Below are 23,122 nucleotides of genomic sequence, written 5' to 3'. Positions count from 1 at the left end.
TATTTTATTTTATGAATTTAGAAACATTATTCTGAGCAGAGGTTCAGAATCTCCCCCAGACTGACAAAGGAGCTATTGACACAGAAAAGATGAAGAACCCCTGAACTAGAAGATTTCTCAGGTCCCTTCCAGGATCAAGCCAATGATACTATTGTCCTGGCTTGGGAACCCATTCCTCCTTCCTTCATACGTGGATGTGCGCTTTGTCCTCAGAAGTCTGTCCGTCTTCTATGATTTGAGTTAGATGGGGAAGGAGAATGAGACTCTGAAGGCTTTCTTCAAGAATATTTAGGTTGTCATTTAGGGGTAACTGAGGCTTCAGTTTGCTGAAATGAGAAAGATGGAGGCGGACGCACGTCAGACTAGCAATCACTGAAAGCAGGAAGATGGGGTAAATGGTTTACAAGAGTCAGTGCCCTGATCCTAAGAAGAAGATGTATTTTCTTATGGGTGGGGATGGGGAAGGAAGTTCTAAGGACAGGAGTAAATATATAAACTGGGGAGAGACCTCAGATGATACTGAAGAGAGGGTTACACCGAATCCTTTTGCATTCCTTAACACATTTTTGTCACAGCTTTATTTCTTTAACGGCTAATTTTCTCACCTTTGTACACTTTTGTGTTGCATTAAAGATTAGATTATACAATCTTGGGAACAAGGATCCCTATTTGTTTTGTGCTTACACTAGTGTTATGGATGCTGCAGGTAATTAATGAATGCGTGTATATAATGAATGATAAAGTTCAGACTAGTTTTCCTTTTTTAGGTAAGCAGAAGGTGTTGAAGCTAATCTAAAGGAATGTGAACAGGACAAACATCTTTTAACCTAGAAGATTAAAGCTTACTCCCAGGCAAACCCTATAAAGAATGTGTATTTGTACTCTGTATTTCATTAAAGCTGACTCTTCTGACCAGCTGTTTGCTTCTTGATAATTCTCCCATACATTTAGTTGGTTACCCTTTTGGAAAGAGAAGCAGTTTCCTATCCAAATCACTTTTATGAGATTCTGTTTATTTTTATTATTGTTATTATTATTATTTATTATTTTTGGCCAGGGCTAACAAGCAACCCACTGATCTGGGATAAGGAAGGAGGACAAGAGCAGTAAGAGTAAGCTCTATACCTTAGGCATCGAATAGCAATTAATGCTTTCCAACGGATCGGGCTAGCTAAGGAATCTAGAGGTTCTTCTCTGATTAAATCCTGAAACACAAGCAAAGAGGTGAAATGGAGCATAAAGAATTATTTTTAGGGGGGGACTCATCCCTTTGATTCTTACTTCAACTATCTTGGTCTCCCAGGTGCTGCTGCCTCCTTGCAGCCTCAAGGAGAACATATTGGTGGAGCTAATGAGGCACTGGCTACCTCATCAAATGAGATAATATTTGTAAAGCTCTAAGCACGGTGTCTGGAACATAGCGAACACTTAACAAATACTTATTCCCTTCCCCCTTTCCTCCTGTGAGGCTGATCAGTTTCATTATTTCATATTTGTTGAAACCCTGAACTCTGGTTAAACAGAAACAAGAGCCACAACAAACAAAAATCAAAGAGATTGTCCAGTGCACCTTTGTACACTCACCAGTATGTATCCAAGGAGCACTTCCTTATGGGTTAAATTAAAATTTAGTAGTTCTTCAGTGTCCTGAATAGCAATACAAATTTCAGTGATACTTTTTGTGAAGCTCATTTGCAGATCCATGTTCTAAAGGGAAATGAAGCATTATGTGTGATAAATGAGATGCCTGTAATGAGGTGCTGGATATAAAAGATACCTTTGATGTCTATCCCAAGAAAATCCAACCCACCCCTTTCATGTTTTAGGTTCTTTGCCTTGCTTCTACATAGAAGAGTTCAACTTTCAAATCTACTGAATGAAAAATTGTGAAGCCTTAAGTTCCATGGCTCCAAAATAGGAGACATCCCTAATTGCTGATCCTATTGTTGGGAGCCAAATCAAGATGGTATCTAATTTTTTTTATAGCAGATCCTAACATAGATAGAACAGCAAAAGCATTGAATTACAACTCACCTTGTTTAAAACAGTAATTCCCAGTATCTGAAAAGTCAAAGAGAAAGGAAAAAATGACTGGTTATGGAATAATCAAGTCTTCTTGAAACTAGCTCCTGATAGTTCCTGATAGGGAACACCAAAGCATCATTCTATGTTATCAGTGGCTTTTCTCAATTCTCTCTAATTTGGAATCTTGAGAGCCAAAGTATCAAGGGTTAAATATACTTCTCAGGGTAATCCTTGACTCACTAACCAGTGAAATGCAAGTTAGAGAACTACTCTAAGAATGTCATAGTTCAGAGTCAAATTACAAGTGTGAGCCTTTGGGTTTTGGTGCCATATGATTAGTTTAAAAAACTATTTCTGATAATGGGGGGGAAAGGGTAATGCTCTGTGGGAAGAAAAATGGAGCTGGAAGTTTGTGAAATTTAATGCAATTGGTAAATGAACAAAAGAGAAACAAATAAAACCAAAGCTATAAAATTACAATGACCTAGCATTGTCCTGAAGAAGAGAAATGAGCATGTACTTTCCTGACTTCTTTGTAGAAGTGGTGGTATGGTCTATGGTTATGGAATAGTGTGTATAAAGTTAGACTTGGTTAATGAGTTGGTGTTGTTCAATTTTTTTTTTGTTATAAAGGATGACTTTCTGGCAGGTAATTTTTTTTAAAGCTATAGGACTATAGACGATGGGGGAGGGATAAATCCAGTATTTTTTATTTTTGGAGGCAGCTGGGGTTAAGTAACTTGCCCAGGGTCACATAGCTAGTGAGTGTCAAATGTCTAAGGTTAGATTTGAATTCAGGTCCTCCTGACTCCAGGGCTGGTGCTCTATCCCCTGCGCTACCTAGCTACCCTGACTCCAGTATTATTGATGGTTATAAAATTTAAGCTGGATTTTTTCAGTGTGTGTGTGTGTGTGTGTGTGTGTGTGTGTGTGTGTGGTAGGCCATGGTTTTAGCAGGGATAAATTTCATGCAACATATCAACTTTTTCCTTCCATATTTTTCAAGTAATATTTATTATATCTATATTTTCACTTTTTCATCATACACCAAAAAATCAGCACATAAATAGTGATTAGTACATTGTGCTTATGCTGTGAGGAATAAGATAAAGTTTTTGTCCTCGAGGACCTTATAATGGAGTTGGGTGGACAAGATATGGAAGACTATAATGTTAAGCAAAAAATCCCCCACAATATAAGACATATCAGTAAAAGACTCATTGCTGAGGGAATTATATACACACGTTAAGTGCTGAGGTCAGAGTAAAATTGGAGCAATGTGTGCCAAATTCCTTTGGGACAACATCATAAAGAAACCTGGGTTTTGAAGGACTTCAGTAAGCCTCCAACCTTTCTTACAGAGCATTTTCCCCATTCATGTAGCTTCTTTATCCCAATTTTCATGAGGCTGAGCCATCAGGAGTCATAGCCTGAGTAATCCTCCTTTTTGACTCTAAGGAATGCCTGGGAACTGAAGACCCACATGGTTCCTTGAACCTCACTGGGCAAAACCCTGAATTAGACCCCCATAAGCATACTGATGTTGCTGGTTGTTACCTGACAGCTGGAAGTGTAGAGATTCAGGACCGGGATCACAATGTCTTTTTCCACAATAGGGAGAAGTTGTCTTTTAGGAGATTGGAGAGCCACACATCCATAAATTGCTATAAGGTCAATCTTGGTCAATGCCTTCTTTCCGTACAAGATAGACTAAACATTAGGAAGGGGAAATATGAAAAAGATCACTGAGTCAATTTCTTTTTTCTCAGACTATTTTCTAATTTAGAAATCCCCATTTCCTGCTAACTATAAAAGTTCCCCCAAGAAGAGTTGAGGTAGTATAAACATTATCCTCCTATTTATAGCACCTATTCAAGGTTAGGTAGTTTGTATACACTTAATACGTGGTAATTAATAATGAGAATTATACTAATTGGGACACTTGAAACCCTTTTCACCAGAGAGGTCTTGAAAGTGGTATGCATATTTAAGTGGGCTTCGTAGTTCCTGAGAAGCTCAGAAAAAGACAGACACATACCAATCTCCTTTAGGCTTTCTTTATTAGTATTAATAGTAGAGAAGAAGGGAAAATTCATTATTTGTCACATAATTCCATATAACATCCATATAACATAATTCCATATAAGTGGGAAAATACCAGCGTTTGGAACACTAGCAAAAAAAAAAGACAAATAACCCACTGGACAATAGAAAGATAAATGGTGGGCATAAACAGGTTACACATGTTACCAACCATTTTTTTTATAAGGGGAAGCTTCCTCAGTAGTATATTTTATGATACCTATGATTGGAAAAGAGAGGAGTAGCTTCTCCTATTGCAAATAAGAGAATTCAATCAAACAGATATTTGTGTCTAAGTGCCTACAGTGTGCTAGGCAGTGGATGGGAAGCAACATTTAAATAAGAAGCAATTCCTACCCTCAAGGGTCTTATAGACTGGTAGGAGAATAAGAAGCGCAGAGAGATAACTATAAAATGAAACTTTTAAAGAAAGTACATTAGTGCATTAATCAAGTGCAAACCAAAATGCTGCATTGAGGCCTAAGTGAGATACTCATCACCCAATAAAGATATCAGGGAAGATGGCACAAAATATGATGGATGTGAGTTGGGTTTAAAGGATAAAGAGGAATTTTAAGAAAAGCAGGGCGGATACTCTGGGAAATGTCACAAAAGAAGACAGCAGGAAAATAGAACATGGAGAGTAGGGTAGTTTCACTCAAGTGTAGAGTTCATGGATGTTAAAAGATGAAGAGAAAGGCCTCCAGTAGATTAAGCGGACCCTCTGTGGAGTCTGTCTGGAAAGAAATGGACAAATATAGCATAGGATGAGATAGTATGGAGGACTTTGATCTGCATTGGTGGAGGGAGTACCCACCTTGGTGAAATTATGACTATACCAAAACACTAAGGTGCTGTAATCCAAAATTTACAAGGAACGTTAGAGGCTTCCTCGCTTCTATTTGCCATTAAGTAGTCTTTTATTTCCTATCTGAATACCTTAGGTGGTGGAAACATACTGCTACTCCCTGAGGCCATCCATTCCAAATTGGCAGCACTTGCATCAGGACATTCTTCCTTGTAGTAAACCTAGAGGGGCCTCTTGTATTTTCAGACCATTGATCCTTGCTAATAATAGCTGACACGAAGATCCTATTTTACATTCCATGCTATTCTCAACCCTCTGCAATCTGGATTCAGATCCCACCACTCAACTTAAACTGCTCTCTTTAAAGTTAACAACAATATTCTTATTGCTAAATCCAGTACTCTTCTCTTAGCCATGATTATTGATCTCTGCAGGTTCTGACACTTAATTACCCTCCTTTCTACTGAATCCTCACTTCTCTCTGAATTTTTGGGGACATTACTTTCTCTTGGTACTCCCCTTATCTATTTGCCCCTTGCTTCTCAGGGTTTTTGTTTTGGAGTTTGTTTGGTTTTTGGTGGTGGCTTTAAAATATTTTTCTATTGTTTTTTTTTTAATTTTTGCTGGACCATCATCCATGTGCTTCCTCCTATGCATTGGTATACCTCAAAGCTCTGTCCTTCAACAGTCAGCCAGCCAAGTTAGTTAACAAGCATTTATTAAACACTTAACTATGTGCCAGGTACCATGTTAAGTGTTATTACAAAGAAGGGCTAAAAAAAAAAATGTCCCTACCTACAAGGAACTATATTTTAATGGGAAGGACATTACATGTTTATAACATTGTTTACATTGTTTACAACAATTGGATTAAAAAAACTTTTAAAAAGTATTGATATGTTTTGTTTTTACATTACAAGCATTTACAGAGAAACATGAGACACATGTTCTTGTACATATAAGATCTTTTCCTATTTTTTTGATCTCTTTTCAATGTAGAACTAATAGTGGTATGGTTGGGTCAAAGGGTGTGCACTGTTTAATAACATTTTGTGTATAATTCCAAATTGCTTTCAGAATGATTACACCCATTCACAGGTCCACCAACAGTGCATCAATGTGCCACTTTCTCTGCAGAGACCCTCAAGTGTTTATTGTTTTCTTTATTGTCATCTTTGCCAGTCAGATAGGTATGAAGCAGAATCTCAATATTGCTTTAATTTTCATTTTTCTAAATAGTAGTGATTTGGAACATTTTTTGATGTGGCTACAAATAACCTGTTTTTTTTTTTCCTTGAGAGCGACCTATCATAGAACAGCACAACAGCCGCCTTGGACTGTTTATTGATTGGGAATGGCCTTTATTCTTATAAATTTGACTCAGTTCTCAATATACCTTAGAAACCACAATTTTATCAGAGAAATTTTCTACAAATATTTTGTTGTTTCTTTTTTAATCTTGATTATAATTCAATTTTCTGTAATTTTACTATTGGATTTATTTGTAAAAAATATATCCATTTTATCTTTCGTGACATTTTCTGTCTCTTGTTTGGTCACAATGTTCTCTGCCATGTTTCTCTAATTCATTTGTCATATGGCCTTTTATATTTAGGTCATGTATCCAAATGGAGTTTGTCTTGATATATGGTCTGAGGTGTTCTTATAATTATAATTTCTTTAATATTGCTGCTTAATTTTCCCAGCAGTCTTCGCCAAATAGTAAGTCCTTATCCTAGTAGCTGAGTTTTGTGATTTTTAAATATTAGAGTACTAGATACATTTGCTTCTGTATGTTATCTTTCCCTCCAAACCTTCTTTTCCTCCTAATTTCCCTATTACTTTTGAGGTTTTCACCATCTTCCCACTCACCTAGGTTCTCAACTGAGGTTCTTTTCATCCTCAACTCCTCACCCTCTCTTCCTCCCCTTTTCTAATCTGTTGCCAAGGCCTGATACTTTTCTTTTCATAGCTGCTCTCCTCTGTGCCTCCTTCTCTTCTTTGATCCTGCTGGCCATCCTGGTGTAGGCCCTCATCGTCTCAAATCTAGACTATTATAATGGCTTACTGATTTTTTTCCCCATGGCACAAGTCTCTCTCCACTCTAGTTCATCCTCCATTCTGCATCAGAATGATCTCCGTGAAGCACATGTTTGACCACGTCACCCTGCACCTTATGGCTTGAGGGATGGAGTTGGGGAGAGCTTGGGAGAGGAGATATCTTCAGCTTTGGTTGGTTTCTGGCATCCAAAGAGATGACCTAGTTCTAGACACATTCTCTTCAGGGAGAATTCCCTGGAGAGAGAGGGGGAGAGAGAGACAGAGAGACAGAGACAGAGACAGACAGAAACAGACAGACCCTAGTAATCTAGGAATAAGCTGACATGTAGAGGAACCTGCATCTTGATCATGTCCTCATCCCCAGTCTACTGCGGTAGAGAATTTGGGGTATTTCCCTGTGGGTCAGATCTGAGATTCTTGTCCTGATTGAGCTGAGATATTCCATTCCCAGTAGGAGAATTCATTCTCTCTGTGTATTGTTTGGGTATATTATCATTTGCATATATTCTCTGATTTCTGATTGTTATTGGTTTGGATAAATACATTTATTTGCTTTGTGTTTTCTTTGTGGAACTGGCACTTGGTATCAAGGGAGTCAAGTATTGGGTATGTAACTTAGAGTACTCCTTCCTCTTTAAGTGATAGTGATCAGGAGTTCAGTTTGAACTTTAAAATTACTTTCCCTACACTAACAATACTTAGAGGAGATGACAGACATAATTCTAGTCCAGTACTCACTCTCTCTGAGGAGATCAGAGTAGCAAGCTTTTGGCACTAATCTTCTTTCCCTCCTTGCAGGAAACAGATGCTAATGGTATCTATTCATGTCTCCTTACAATCCACATTTAGAAAGACTGACCCATGTCAACACACATAAGCTATGTGGGCAATACATAGTCAAACCAACCATCACATTTTATATCCAGTAAGTTTACTAAAGTTATTGTTTGTTACTTTTTAGTTGAATCTTTAGGGCTTTTTAAAGTACTCCATCATGTCATCTTAAAAGAGAGATAATTTTCCTTCTTTCTTACCCATGCTTATTCCCTCAATTTCATTTTCTTGTCTTATTGCTAATGCAGGCATTCCTAATGCTATGTCAGACAGGAGTGACGAAAATGGACATTGTTGTTTTCTGATTCTAAGTCAAAGTTAGCTCTAAGGCAGAGTTAACTCGAACTAGGTCTATTCCAGAGGTTCCCAAACTTGATTGGTGTACCATCCCCTTTAAAAAAAAATCACTCGGTGCCCCCCACCCCCCAAAATCTACTTTCTTTAACACTTTAGCTTTTTGTATCATTTCAAAAGATATGTAATATGTTTTTAAAAAATGATACATCTTAACTTCAATACTTTATTGTAAATTTATGGATTTTTTTCCTGCATTGACATTTTGATGATGCAATATTGCATCATGTAACCGGATAGTATTGTAATGTAAACAAGTCATTACACGCACATATTCCTGTTAATGCATGCTGGACTTCCCAACAAATGTATTATGTGCTTTTCTGCTAACACGTGCTTGTTAAGACCTGTCAGCGTACTTGACCACTGATTGCATACAACTTGAATTTTGTGTGTTTATTTGGAAAAAATAGTGTAATCACTATGACTTTAACTGTTACATAACTAATGAAACATGTACAAAAGGTTTTTCAAAATTTTATCTTCTCTTCTTTCCTTATGCTTCCACTGACCCCTTATTTTTACTCAATGCTGCCCCCCCAATTGTACCCAAGGATACTACCACCCCACTCCCCACCCTGATCATTCCAGTGCCCTCCCAGGGGGACAGTATTGCCCACTTTGGGAACCTATGGTACTCTACAGCTTCTCGGCTCACAATAACCCCTGTTGGTGGTATGGAAGATTAACCAGAGCTTCCCCCCAATTCCACCCATGCCCTGGTCTGTAACACCTTTTCTCTACTTTCACAGCCACAAGCCTAGTTCAGGCTCTCATAACTTGTCCCCTGGACTGCTGAGGTAGCCTCCTAATTGGTCTTCCTTCTTTAAGTCTGTCTCTACTTCAATCCCTCTTCTGCTCAGCTGCCATAGAGATTTTCTATTACATCATCCTGACTTTTTCTACTTTATGGTTCTCTTTTTCATATAACTATCCTTCAAGAATTTGAAGACAGCTCTGGTTTCCCATTTAAGGCTTCTCTTATAAAGGGTAAACATATTCAGTTCTTAGAAAATTACAGTGTTTCATGCATAGATCTGGAAATCACTATAGAGGCCATTTAGTCCAATTGTTTACTTTTGCAAGTGAGGAAATTTGAAGTCCAGGGATCTTTGGTGTCATGGCCAAAACAAGGAAGAAGTCTGATACAATCTCCTCCTTGACTTCTTCCCTCCTGAAATATGGTGCTCAGAAATTAATGCAATACTAAAGAGATACATACTGGCCAAAATAGAATACAATAGGAATATTTCCTTCCTTACGTTAGACTTCTATTTATATAGACTATGATTGTATTAATTTCACAATGCTAATTCCCATTAGTTTGCAGTCAATTCAAACCCAGATGTCCTTTTTTTTTTTAATAGGAACTCTATCTAGCCATATTTCCACTATTCTGTACTCACACTTTGGCTTTTTGAAGTGCAATACTTGAGATTTCTACAACAGCTTTGGCCTATTTTTCCAACTTATTGAGGTATTTTGGGATATTTATTCTGTCATTCAATGAATTAAGCCTATTTCCCAGCTTCACATTATCCACAAGTCTCAACTGTATGTCACCTATGCCTTCTTGCAAGGAATAAGTAAACAAACAAACAAACAAAAAGCTAGAGTATTATAATAAATCCCTAGAAGCTTCTGTCTAGGTCAGAGATTCTTAGCTTTTTTGGCATCATGGACCCCTTTGGCAGTCAGGTGAAACCTATGGATCCTTTCTCAGAATGATTTTAAATGCATAAAAATAAAATACATGGAATTATCAAGGAAATAATTTTTTATTGAAATATAATTATCAAAAAAATTTTTTAAAAGCCACAAGTTCATGGATCCCAGGTAAGAATTCCTGCTCTAGGTAACAGTGATTCATCAGTCAAAGCACTTTGACTTAGATCATTTAACTGGCTACCAATCTACTTGACAGTATCATTTTATATTCCCCTATCTTGACCACAAGTGTAAATGAGAGAGACTAATAAAAAATATGCACAGCTTCCCACTTCCCATTCTCATTTCCAAGTCTGTGTTTTTGGCTATGTCTCTGACATGGTATAAGGACTTAGATGTTAGCCTAAGGAAACAGTTATGGTTTATGCCTGGCATTACAAAGCAGTTTAAAGGAAAATTGTGTCTTTTACCTTACAGCGACTTGAGAAGGACTTCTGATCCACTTGAAACATTTTAAGAACCTTTAAAACAATATCCATATGATTCTTGGCACAATATCCCAGAACAGAAACAGTCCCCTAGAAATTGAGAATCACAGAATATTTTTTTTTTAACGTAATGCATACCAGATTTTATGCTTGGGAGGCTGGTAGTTTCCTTTTTACACTTGATAAGTCTTTTTGCACTCATCTCTGAATTCCCCTGGACACTGCTGATTCATCCTCATCCTGACCATTTCCCCCCCTGCTGCTGCCATTCTACCCTCTAAATAGGACCTCTGAAGACCATATCAGAAGGACCCAATATACTCAGCTCTGAACTCCCTGGGACTATGCAGCTTCCTATTTATTCTGACCCTTTTCTTTCCTGGTTCTCTCCAAAAATATGATCAGGTCAACATTACCATGGCCTGTGGAGAGGCCATGTCAATGGACTGCCCTCTCATTCCACTTGTCTTTTCCTGGCCACCACTTGAATGTCCTCTCTATTAGAATTCACATTCTTTCAATCATGATTCCAGGGGACTGGTGATGAAGCATGCTAACCAGCTCTTTCCAGAGAGGTAATGGACTCAGGGGCAGAATAAGACAGAAATGTTCAGACACAGCTGAAATGACAATGTGCCCTGTTCACCTATTTATGTTTGATTTAAGTGTTTTTGGTGTTTTTGGTTGTTTTTTTCTTTTTCTTTTTTTTTTGTTGTTTTCCATTGGGGGCTGGAGTGGGTGGGGGGGCAAGGAAGGATAAGAATAGTACTGAAAAAAAGGGGAAAGGAGAGAAAAAGAAAAAAAAATAAAGAAAACAGGGTCAATGAGGCATTGATATATATTTAAAGCGGAGATAAGAAGGAAGGCCAGGAAGAAACAGGGCAGCTTTGAAAGCTTTTATATACTTAAACAGAAAAGCAAACTATACGTACTAGAAATCTGCACTTTCATGTACAACTCTCTTATCATTCTACTATGTTTATGAAAATACTCATTTTATTTGATGTCTAAGTTCAGAACAAAAAAAAAATTAAATGTCATTAGTATAAAAATTAGTGCAAGCTCCTTGAAAGCAGAGACCATTTACTTCACAATTTTAAAAGCTTGATTATCTGGCTTCACAACTCAGGAGATTAGTACAAGCAGATTAGGTGGGGTTCTGCTGTAGACAGGTACACTGACCACAGTAAAAAGTAAGAGCTGGCAGTCTATTAGTAAAAGAGGAAGCAGGGGAAAAAATCTACGAAAAAGCAGATACAAAAAGCCTATTACCTGGGGTGGGGGTTAGGGATGGGGTGCATTTGATGGAGAAGAGTTCTCCAAACTTCATCAATCCTTAAAGGCATCACTATATTACAATAAAGGATAATAATTCTTTTCATAAGGATTGAATGATTGAGATACTGCTGATAACTATATCCTATGAACACAGAAAGATAAGCGATACCTTTTTAGAATGTTATCCATGAAAAATTTTGTGCAAAGTGGTATACTTCAGTTTCCTAGAAAATTACTTAATGTATGATAGCTGGAAGCATAAGACTTTATTGTCATTTCAGTGAGAGGTTTGGAAGATATGACTCAAACCCACAAAAATAAGGTGTGGGGGGGCAGAGAAAGAAGGTTCCTTACCTCTCTCTGGTCCCCCAGATGGCTGGCATTGAGTAAGAAGCACTTCAGCTGGGCAGTTACAAAGTTCGCATCCTGGCAGCATGATAATGTGGTTCCCAGAGCCTTCCAAAGGAATTTCTGGGGGGGGGGGAGGAAAGACAAGCATCAGGAAGACAAATGCTTTTGTGCCTTTTAATTGTTGTTCTGTTCTCCTTATGCCTTTACTTGCTTTATTTTAGCTCTGTAAACCACCTCTAATATATTTTTGGAAGAAGGTGGGGGATATAATCATTTTTGAGGATAAAAAAGGTTGTCAGAGGAAAAGCAAAGAGTTGGAATGATTGTTTGAAGAGAAGTCTGTGGTTTAACTTAATACATGTTTGATGATAGGATCGTTTTAAGCAGAATTTTTACCAGCTGTTCTCCATCTTTACTGAGGACAAGTAAAAATAGGAATGTGAGCCTAATTTGAGACAGGAGAGATTTTGGTTACTTTAGCCTTGATGATCATATATGACTATAGACAGCTCCACATCCATCTCTACCCAGGAAGAGGAATAAGGCAGCTGGAAATGTCAGGAAGTGGTGGTAGAGTCTAGTATGTGCCACATGGAAACCATCTCTCTGTTTTGCAAATCATCTCTCTCATTATAATGATAGACATTGCTGAGGGAAAAGTCCATAGCAGAGGAGCAATTGAGAGTGAGGAAATGATATGAAATACTCTTCCTAAAAAGGGGGGAAAAATCCCCCTTTAGAAATGACTGCAAGTTTGAAGGTAATGGTTTCATCTACCCCATCTGCTTCAGCCTGTTCCTAGCTTTGTCCCAGCTGCTTCTGCAAGTTTCTGGAGGGAAAGAAGCCAAGTTTTCTTTTTCCCTTCTACCAGAGGCCATGAAGTATTCAGAGCTAGGGCATAAGAAACCAAAGAAAGATTTGTCCTTTGTTAATAAGGTCCTGTCATTGCAGCTAGGTGGCGCAGTGGATAGAGCACTGGCCCTGAAGTCAGGAGGACCTGAGTTCAAATCTGGCCTCAGACCAAACACTTGACACTTAACTAGCTGTGTGACCCTGGGCAAGTCACTTAACCCCAATTGCCTAAATAAAAAAAAAAGTTGTAGTTTTAGGGGTAGCTAGGTGGCACAGTGAATAGAGCACTGGTCCTGGATTCAGGAAGACCTGAGTTCAAATCCAGACTCAGACACATAATACTTCCTAGCTGTGTAACTCTGGGCAAGTCACAACCACAGCTGCCTCACTAAAAAAAAAAAAAGTCCTACCATAGATTAAAAAGTTATTTTCTTGATGAGGTTAGAGATGCAGAAGACCTTCATAGGATGAAGAATCATAGATTTAGAACTGAAAGGGAACTTAGAGATCACCCCCTCTTATTGCACAAGTAAGAAAACTGAGGCATAGACAAGTCAAATGACTTGCTCAGCATTATATAGCTAGTAAGTGTCAAAAGCAAGGCTTGACACCTAGGTCTCCCTGACTCTAAGTCTAGTGCCCTATCCATTATACCATGTTGCCTCTCAGAAACCTTCACAGAGCATGGTTCCTCACAGGAACACTTATGGAGTTTAGGAAATACTCTTCGATGGAATTTTTCAGTAATGCAGTGGATACAGAACCTAAGATAGTTTAGGCACAGGTGTTCTTGGATACCCAGGACTCAACTTGATGGCTTCTTTGTTTTTTTTCCTAGGTCTAAGAGTCTACGAATTTATTTCAATTGGCCCATCTAAATCTGAGAATGAGCTACCTTAAATTAGAATGATGAAGAACAGAGGTTGTCATCAAGAAGAGTTTTATTTTCAGTTTTGACAGTAGATAACCGTAAGCAATAATTTTACATTCTAAATAAAATGCTAGGTCCCATTGCAACTACTTTTCTCGAATGCTAGCTTGCTAACATCAGGGGCTAATTTGGGAATTTTAGTTGAGAACTGACCTTCTCAAGTGAGGTGTTGTAATAGGCTCCCATCTGTTGGATGAATTCATGGGTCAGCTGAATACTCCAATTTTTATCATTGATCTTCCATAAAGATTCCCTTAGAATCTGTTAAAGGAAGCCAACGTTGGAAATAAGGCAATGTTTATTGCTGTGGGCTATTTTCATTTTTCTGGTACCTCTGGTTTTAAAAATTACAAATATAAGAAATGAGAGATATAAATAATCCTAGAGAAAGAAACTGTCACTTTGTAGCTCTTCTGCTCGTTTCCCAGACTTTTCCCTGGTAAGACTTGGTTTCATATAGAGAGGACAAAAATGAAAAGGAGACCTCATCGTGAATGTGCTTCTTTTGGGACAGGTTGGCAAATGGATTAGAAACAGTGCCCAATTTAATTTCAAAATCAAGTTGAATTTTATCAAAGTTGGAAATAAGTTTGGGAAAATGTATTTCTTGAGATCAGTTTTTTTAAACACGTAAAAGGAAGAAAAAGTTTTGAATCACAATAGTAATAGCAAACATTTATATAGTGCTCCAAGGCTTACTAAGCACTTTATATAAATAACTTCACTCACCAATTAGAGACCTCATTATTCACCTTTTAAAATACATATGTTAAATATTTCCCAATTACATGCAGTTTTTTCATTCATTTTTAAAAATTTTGAGTTCCAAATATTCTCCCTCCTGCTCCTCCCCCATCTCTTGAGAAAACAAGCAATATGATACTGATTATACATGTGGTCATGTGGAACCTATTTTCATATTAGCCATGTTGCAAAAGAAAGCACACATACACACAAAACCTGAAGAAAAATAAAGGAAAAAAAGTCCTCATTACTCATCTAATAATAACTGCCCTGTTCTATTTATGACTTCCCAGACCATACCAGCTTTCCCTGACCACTACTCTCCTACGTGTGTCCTCTCCCCCATTAAAGTGTAACTTCGTATGTCCTACTTTTGTATTTATATTCCCAGTGCCTATCACAGTACTTGACACACAGTAAGTGATTAATAAATGCCATCTATTCGTTCATTCACAGCATAATTCAGTTCAATGATCCTGCATTTGTCATGAATTATATTAGGTGCTAGGTATAAAAAAGACAAAAACAAAACAATGCTTCCTCTCAAAAGAGTTTACCTCTTGTCTCATTTAGGGTAAGAAAATCCCATTTGTATTTTTCAAAATCTATGATCCTTCCTTTTAAAATAATTCAATCTAAACTCAGAAAAAAAGAAACCTGTTATAAAATGAAAGGTAGTGGGGCTATTTGCAGATGAAAATCCTCTACTCTATGGATCTTCTAAGTAGGGGAGAGGAAAGATGGTCTATGGAGATTGTTCATGAACAGTTTAGGATGATAACTTGCTGAGGAAGCTATTTATAGACCGTTAAGAAAAAGGAAAGTTATTTACTAAGAAGATTAAAAAGAGAAAATGTCTGGCAAAAATGCTCCCTTTATGATAGAATATCTGTCTCTAGGGAAAGCAGGGCTGGAATTTTGCATAAAGGAAGAAAGAGGATAGAAATGAAGGACACATTGACTGGATACATCATATATCTGGTCATGGAGGCTACAGAGCCATTTTTAGACCCCATAGGCTGAGTAGAAGAAGGTTAGAGGTGAGAATCCTCTCTTGACCTGCCACAGAATCATCACATCTGTTTTAGACACAACATCCTCCTGCTGTCAGCAGTCAAACATACTGTCATGATTTGGATGTCATTCTTGGTCTATTCTATTCTTCCAAAACGCCGTTTTGAGAATTGTGCTTGAGAGAGGAAGATTCTGTGTAAGGAGTTTGGATTTGTGATTTTCTGTGCTTCTTGGTTTTTGGGTACAGTAGAGAATTAGTTAAAAGTAAGAGTTTAAGCTCCTTTAGGGAAAAGAACTGCCTCATTTTTGTATTTGCATTCCCTATTTTACACACACAGACACACACACACAAACACTTCTTGGTTATTGCTGTTCAGTTGTTTTCAGTCATGTCCAACTCTGTGACCCCTTTGGGGCTTTTCTTGGCAAAGATATTGGAGTGGTTTGCATCTCCTTCTCTCGTTCGTTTTACAGATGAGGAACCTGAGGCAAACAGAGTTAAGGACGGGTCTAGGGTCACAGTAAGTATCAGAAGCACATTTGAACTCAGAACAATGAGTCTTCCTGACTTCAGGCCTGTCATTCTATCCATTGCACCACCTAGCTGCTGTATATGTGTGTGTGTGTGTGTGTGTGTGTGTGTGTGTATACATATATAATATATATGTATACACACACACATGCACATTATGTTTGATGTATGTATGCATATATACATGTATACACATACATTTGTTTATCATAAAGTGTTTGAACCCATTTCCTTTCTTTATGTGAATGGATGAAGAATATGTATGTAAGGAGGAGAAACCTAGAAAACAAAGAGGAAAAACATAACAAAGGTATAGAGAGAGTGAATTGACATTTAACTTCAAAGTTCTCACTCACTTTATCAATGTGAAGGTTGTAGCTTGATGTACAAATTGTGTAACTCTGTGTCAACTGAGAGAATCCTTCAGCAAACAAGTAGACCCCAAAGTCAATATGAACTGACAGTGTGATAGGATCTCCACGCAAGCTAGCGAGATGTGAAGTTGCTTTCAGAGAGGCAGAGTGGCCAGGTGCAGGAAGGCAATTGTCTCTTAGTACTCTGCCTTGGTCAGACTGCATGGGCAATAATACTCTGTTCATTTGTAAGTGTCCTATTTTAGGAAGGACACAAAAAGGTAGAACTGCTAGTGCCAAAAATGGTTCTGGAATCATGCCACACAAGGCCAAAAGATCGGGATATGTTTAAGCTAAAGAAGAAATTCCTTACATGGGCACCATAGCTTTTTTCAGGTATTTTGAAAGACTGTTGTACGCAGCAGAGATTAGACTTGTTCTGCTTGAACACCTTGTGGGTAGAGAAGATTCTTGATTCATCAGACTAAATAATTTTTTGGGGTCCTTTCAAATATAAAATTCTGTGAAAGACTTGAGGTCACATTCTATGGAATTACATTTTTTAGATGGGAGTTTACCCCACTTTTTGCCCTTTGGATTTGAATTCTCTTGTGTAAATATTAATCTCTACCTGATTTCACCTGAAAATCTCTGGCATTCTAACTAAAAGCCAAACCCCACTTACCTCCAGCAACATTTCCTCCCACAGTGTGACTTTATAACAGTCTCCTAGAAAAAGAAGTTGATTCAATCAATGACTGCAATGTAATCACAATTAGAGCAGATTCACAATTTCCAATGTCCCTCCATAGTGGTTTATTTCTATCTACGGAAGGTAGCTCATACTTAGGGGAAACTTAGATGTTGATGTTACAACAAAGGATAAAGGAAGGACGTAGTTTTTGACACAGTTTGTGACTTAACCTCGGTCTCCTTTTATCTTGATCTGGATCACACCACAGTACCCAGGAAACCCAATCCGGATTTGTCCGGTTTTGTCAGGATTCCATACTGACTTGGGTAACTTTTTGAATGTTGTCATAACTGGGCGCATGAAAATTTCATTTATATTTTGCAGTATTTATGGTTCTTTTTTTTAAAATTCAACCTAAACTCAGGGGAAAAAACCTGTTATAAAAGTCAATGAAAGGGAATGCGGCTATTTCTACGTTAAAATTCATGCCCTGAAGGGGGGGTTTCTTTGAAGGGGATTGGATCTCTTTTTTCTAGGACCAGTGTATCTGGAGCCTTTTGTAAATGCAGTATTCTAAAGTAAGCTGACCTTACGGCACCTTTGAATACATCTATCATTAGTAAGTTTGTTATGGATACAAATAGGGGTTCGTAAAATTCTTTCGGTGCTCAGGAACTACACTTATGGAATCATGAGCCATTTTGTCTTTTTATGTCTATTTGTCCCTATTCTTTCCTCTGGTGGAAGTGGAAGGGGCCTTGACTAGCCAGGCAACTTCACCCAGTGAATACTGTCATTCATTCTACACCTTCCTCCTTGCTTAAGAACAACTTCTCAAATAATATCAATTTGGCAAATTTTGAAATGCTGGCCAGGTGGAAAGAGAACCTCTATCCATATCACAACCCATGGTTTCTTATTTCCTTTCTTATTTTCTCTGTGGACCATAAAAATGACCCTGTTATCTGCATCATGATAGGAGTGCTTTCTTAAAACCATGGCTTCTACCTGTCTCCTTCAATTACCACTTCCTGGATTGCTGAAATCAAGAGTCCCGCAAATCCAGAAGAAAACAGTAGAAATACAGACCTCTTTCCCTTCCTGTGAATAGGCAACTTATCCCCAGGGAAAGAGAAATGTGGAACCATTAGAAGAAACAATTGGATTCATTCAACTCACATAAAAATCCAGTGATATTATTATCTAAAAGTAATAAGATTATTTTAGAGTTCAGCACATGATGCTGAATTCTTTTGGGTTCTTTTTTCTTTGAAAGTGAATCTGACCCCACTTCCTTTGTACCTCCCAAAGGGAGAAGCAGATCAGGGATGAGTTCTTTCCACAGTTCTGTCAGGTTGGGATGGATTATACTGGACAGGTTCTTTAAAAGACCTACTGCTGCAGTCCCGCATGGTAGGCCCTCACTGGCCAGGACAGCAATCACCTACAGAGGGGAAAAAGAAAACGGTTATAATGGTTCTCTTCTAGCACGTCCATCTGCTTTTCGTCATAAATTCTATTTTGTATTCTCCTAAATCCTAATGTCTGATCTTTCCTCTTGCCAAGGAATTACTCAAAGGAGAAAGATCAACCAATTAACAATCTAGTTTCACCTTCCTTTCTTTTCCCCTCCCAATAGGACTATGAAAGTTTCTAGTAGGATATAGGCAATGTGAAGGCAGGAATTTTTTTTTTCCTTTTTGATTTTATATTCCTAGTGCCTAGCACAGAGTTTTCCTTAAAAGTATTTTTGAATTGATTTGAATTACTAGGATCAAAAAAGGAAAAATGCAAATGTGAATTACTCTGGGGGTCATCATCACATATCTACTTTCATGCTTGAAAAAGGGCATCTGAGAAATCAATGCTAGATATATAACAGAAAACACATCCTTCAACGGGAGAGCTGACCAGCAGCACTGGGGAACCAGCCAACAGCTTGGGCAGATACTGATTTACTTTGTTTTTGGAATTTTTATTTTATTTTTTCAACTAATAATAATGCATTTTCTCTTTCTTTCACTCTTTACCCCTTTGCCCCCATACTGGGCCTGGAGTCAGGAATATCTGAGTTCAAACCCAGTCTTAGCAATTTTTTAGCTGTGTGACCCTGGGCAAGGCACTTAACCTCTATCTGCCTCAGTGTCCTCAACCATAAAATGGGAATAATAATAATAATAATAATAATACTTATTTCATAAGGTTGTTGTGAGGATAAAATGAGATAATATTTGTAAAGCACTTAGCTTAGTGTCTGGCAAATGGTAGATGCTTAATAAATGCTTGTTCCCTTCCTCTCTCACTTCCTTCTGACAACCACAGTACAAAAAAAAAAAACTTGCAATAAATATGTATAGCTTGGTAAAGCAAATTCCCACGTTGGCTGTGTCCCAAAATATGTCCCATTCTGCATCTTGAACCTGTCACCTGTCAGGAGTAGGTCTCATTTTTCACCATCAGTCTTCTGGAGATATGATTAGCCACTGCATGACTGGAGTTCTTAACTGATTTATTTTAGTAGTCATCCTATACTGTTCACTAATGCTTCATATCACTTCAAGGATTTGTGATTTCATTGACGTGGAACCTCTCTCTACAGATTCAAATCTAGGCCTTAGGAGAAAGTCTTCATGAGCTATCGTGATTGCACCCATTCCCCTCTTGATGGCAATCCTCTAGTGATAAGCCTAGCTTATCTAGGTTCAGCTAGCTGGGTACAAAAATGCCAAGCTCATACTCTATCACAAGGCCCTGAAGCAAAGCCTTTCAAGTTTGGTGGCACCTGCCAGGGTTTGCACTCCACTGGCCATAGCCTTTGTAACCCCAGGGTCACCATGATGAAACCCTGAAGTAAGATTTATGTGGAGCAACTTAATTTATTATAGGTAAACCTAAATAAGTAGATGAGAGAAAGATCCTGTCACTCCTGACTAGGCTATAGAAACAATAATTCTTAATCAGTGTTATTGGTACAAATGACAACTCTATTTATGTAACACCAAACAGAACCAATTTGGTACAAAGGCCTATATCCATGTAGGATCGTGAAGTCATATTTTTAAAACTGAAAGAGATATTAGAGACCATCTAATTCTATTCCTTCCTTTTTCAAGGGAACAAATGAATGCCTAGAAAGGTTAAATGATTTCCCCAAGGTCTCCCATACATCGTATAAGCAACAGACCTGGGATTTAAAGTCACTTCCTGGACCTTCATTCCAGTGTTTTCCCCACCCGTTCCTCCCCTCCTTTGTTAAACTGCACTCACCAAAAGTCTGGCCAGCAGCTGTTGGGCTGACGGAAGTTTCACTAGAAAGAGAAATTAAATAGTAGTATTAGAGGGACAGGGATGATTCTGATTACATTCAGAGCATGTTTTCTCTTGAATTTAGTTGGATAACATGAAAGAACCATGCTCTTTCTTGGGATGTATCTATGAAGAGGCAAATAGAAGGTATGTGTGTCTGTGTGTGTGTGTTTTAAGTACAAACCTGGTCCAGCAGAGATGACAAGAGCTGTTGACTCATCAACTTTCTGCTTCTTCTCCTCTGCCATCAGCAGGATCCTAAGGATATTAAACAGATAGGGCAGAACTCCAGTATATTCTGTTGGCACCACAAAAGTCAGGAGTTTGGGCCATAGCACCTGTAGAAAAAATAGTGCAAGAGATCAAGGCTAGGCTATACTTTTCCATTTGTCTCTATGGTTTGCTTCCTTTCCTGTTGGAAAGCTTCATTAGCATTCACTTTTTTCTGCCTTTGTCGCTCTCTTGATGGCCCCAAGGGGATCTCTCAGCTCTACAGGTTAGGAACCTTGAATGTCAGCTTAGCCTAGGTCTCTGGAAAAAACTATGAAAGTTCAAATACACAACTTGTTCTATCCAGACCTTCAACATTGTATTCATTTGGACTTCCTCTGTTTCCTGTCTTCCATAGCTTATAGATCAGTGTCTAGACAATTCTTGTCTCTCCAAGAGTTCTTTCCTTTCTCACTTCCCCACAGCTATCAATGTAGTCCAGTGTCTCATTGTTTCGCGCTGAACTTTGAATCTGGATCACTATAGTTCTTACCTAGGCTCCCTGCTTCTAGACTCTTCTAGTCTCTCTCCATCCCTTCCACTTAAGAAAATAATCCTTTTAAAACATAGATTTGGATGGAGTGAGGTAAAACTTAAAAGTTGTTTTAATTTGCGTTTCACTTACCATAAGTGATTTGGAACATTTTTATAGTGTGGTCATTTATTTATAGTTTTCAGATATTTGGGGATGTATAGACAATTTAGTCACTTTTATTCGCATTTCTACCAAACCGAAACCCAGAACAGTTAAAGTGCATCAGTACATTTATCTTCCCACAACACTTCCAACACAGACTGCTCTGATTTTTTAAAAATTTTAATCTCAGATGATCAGTGAGGATAAAATCAGAAAAGAAATGTGAGAGTGGGAAAATCACCGGTAAAGGTCTGTTAGTCAAAACATACAGGGAATTGACATAAATATGTAACAGTAACAGCCATCCTCAGTAAGTGATTGTTGATTGAATTAACCCTTTGAGCTTAGATTGTTCACTTATTTTTCTAATTCTTTTACTACCAAGGCTAGTACCTTGCATATTAGGCCCATATTAAATTATTGTTTCAAGCATAAAGTATAAGAGACACACTCCTTGGGAATAACATACACAATGGGGTATGGAAATCTATCTTACCCTACAGGGAAATAAGGGGGGGAAGGGGACAAGAAAGCAGGAGGTTGACAGAGGGGAGAGCATATTTGGGGAGAGGATAATCAGAAGCAAACACTTCTGAGGAGTGACAGGGTCAAAAGAGAGAATAGAATAAATGGGGGGTAAGATAGGATGAAGGGAAATATACTTAGTTTTTCACAATACGACTATGGAAGTGTTTTGCATGACTACACATCTATAACCTGTATTGAGATGTTTGCCTTTTCAATGGGGGGGGTGGGGAGGGAGGAAAGGAGAAAATTTGTAACCCATAGTTTTAAAAACACATGATTAAAAAAAAAAAAGAAAATAAATTAAAAAAAAAGAGAGAGACACACTCCTTGTTCTCACAGAATTGCATACCAAAAGGAAAGTACCTAAGAAATGTTTCAAAGCAAAGGGTGGAGCCAGGATGGTGGAATAAGGCAGGAACTGACCTGAACTCTCTCAAATTCAACTCCAAACAACTATAAAATAATCCCTCAAAATGAATTCTGGAGTTGTAGAACCAACAAAAAGATGGGGTGAAAACATTTTCTTGCTCAAGATAACTCATAAGGTCAGCATGAAAGGTCTGTCTCACTCAGGTAAAAGGAGAGGGCAATCCAGTTCAGGTGTTGTCCAGGCAAGTCAGTAGCAAACCATACCTCAGCAAGCCAGCTATGGGGATCCGAGCCTTAGGGCAGGTGAAGACAATGCCCTGTGCCTTTCACACAGCAGGCTAGGGGCAAGGCCCCATTCCTCCAGTGTAAGAAACTTGGGATAGTGCCCCTTACATCCCAGGAGCAGAGCCCAACTTTGACATAAAATTAAAAGTCACAAAATAGGCTGGAAAAATGAGCAAAAAACAAAAAAAAAGTTACTATGGTGATGGAGGAGGCTCAAAACACAAACTCAGAAAAAAAACAATGTCAAAAAGCTACGTGTAAAGTCTCAAAGAAAAATGTGAATTGGTCTCAGGACCAAAAAGAACTCTTGGAAAAACTCAAAAAGGATTTTAAAAATCAAATAAAAGAGATGAAAGAAAATTTGAGAAAAGAAATGAAAGTGATGCAAGGGAATCAAGAAATGTTTCAAAGATAATGATAACTGCAAATATATGGGTTATTTGAAAATAGTCCATGTTGCAAACAGTCATATTACCCTAATTGTTTAAATTAAAGTTTTGAAGCATATTTTTCAGTATGAGCCACATTGGAAAACAATGGGTGAAAATGTTCCTAAAATATTCTGATCTCCTATCAGACCCTCCAAAATTGGCTGCTTTTGTAATGTTCTTTAAAAATAAATAAATAAGAGGAAAAAAATAAATAAAACACATTTGGA

General features: G+C 37.9%; 1 protein-coding gene across 4 annotated transcripts in view; it reads right to left on the bottom strand.

The window, feature by feature from the left end:
• The window catches only part of MROH2B (maestro heat like repeat family member 2B), an 87,556-nt gene that overhangs the window by 31,977 nt on the left and 32,457 nt on the right, over positions 1 to 23,122 (bottom strand). For 3 of the 4 annotated variants that reach the window (XM_020996294.2, XM_020996312.2, XM_020996297.2), the window contains 12 exons: positions 20,560 to 20,713; positions 20,337 to 20,377; positions 18,372 to 18,513; positions 17,061 to 17,104; positions 13,886 to 13,993; positions 11,953 to 12,069; positions 10,303 to 10,410; positions 3,583 to 3,735; positions 2,035 to 2,061; positions 1,585 to 1,707; positions 1,126 to 1,205; positions 191 to 326 (listed from right to left, as the gene is read on the bottom strand). In XM_020996294.2, the coding sequence (XP_020851953.1) occupies positions 191 to 326; positions 1,126 to 1,205; positions 1,585 to 1,707; positions 2,035 to 2,061; positions 3,583 to 3,735; positions 10,303 to 10,410; positions 11,953 to 12,069; positions 13,886 to 13,993; positions 17,061 to 17,104; positions 18,372 to 18,513; positions 20,337 to 20,377; positions 20,560 to 20,713 (1,233 nt within the window). The remainder of the gene's footprint in view (positions 1 to 190; positions 327 to 1,125; positions 1,206 to 1,584; positions 1,708 to 2,034; positions 2,062 to 3,582; positions 3,736 to 10,302; positions 10,411 to 11,952; positions 12,070 to 13,885; positions 13,994 to 17,060; positions 17,105 to 18,371; positions 18,514 to 20,336; positions 20,378 to 20,559; positions 20,714 to 23,122) is intronic. The other variant, XM_020996301.2, reaches the window with a different exon arrangement.

Source organism: Phascolarctos cinereus, unplaced genomic scaffold (genome assembly GCF_003287225.1).
Source record: "Phascolarctos cinereus isolate Bilbo 61053 unplaced genomic scaffold, phaCin_HiC Scaffold_4;HRSCAF=312, whole genome shotgun sequence".
Classification (NCBI taxonomy): Eukaryota; Metazoa; Chordata; class Mammalia; order Diprotodontia; family Phascolarctidae; genus Phascolarctos; species Phascolarctos cinereus.
The sequence above is the reverse complement of the archived record's forward strand: the minus strand, read 5'-3'. Positions and strand labels throughout refer to the sequence as shown.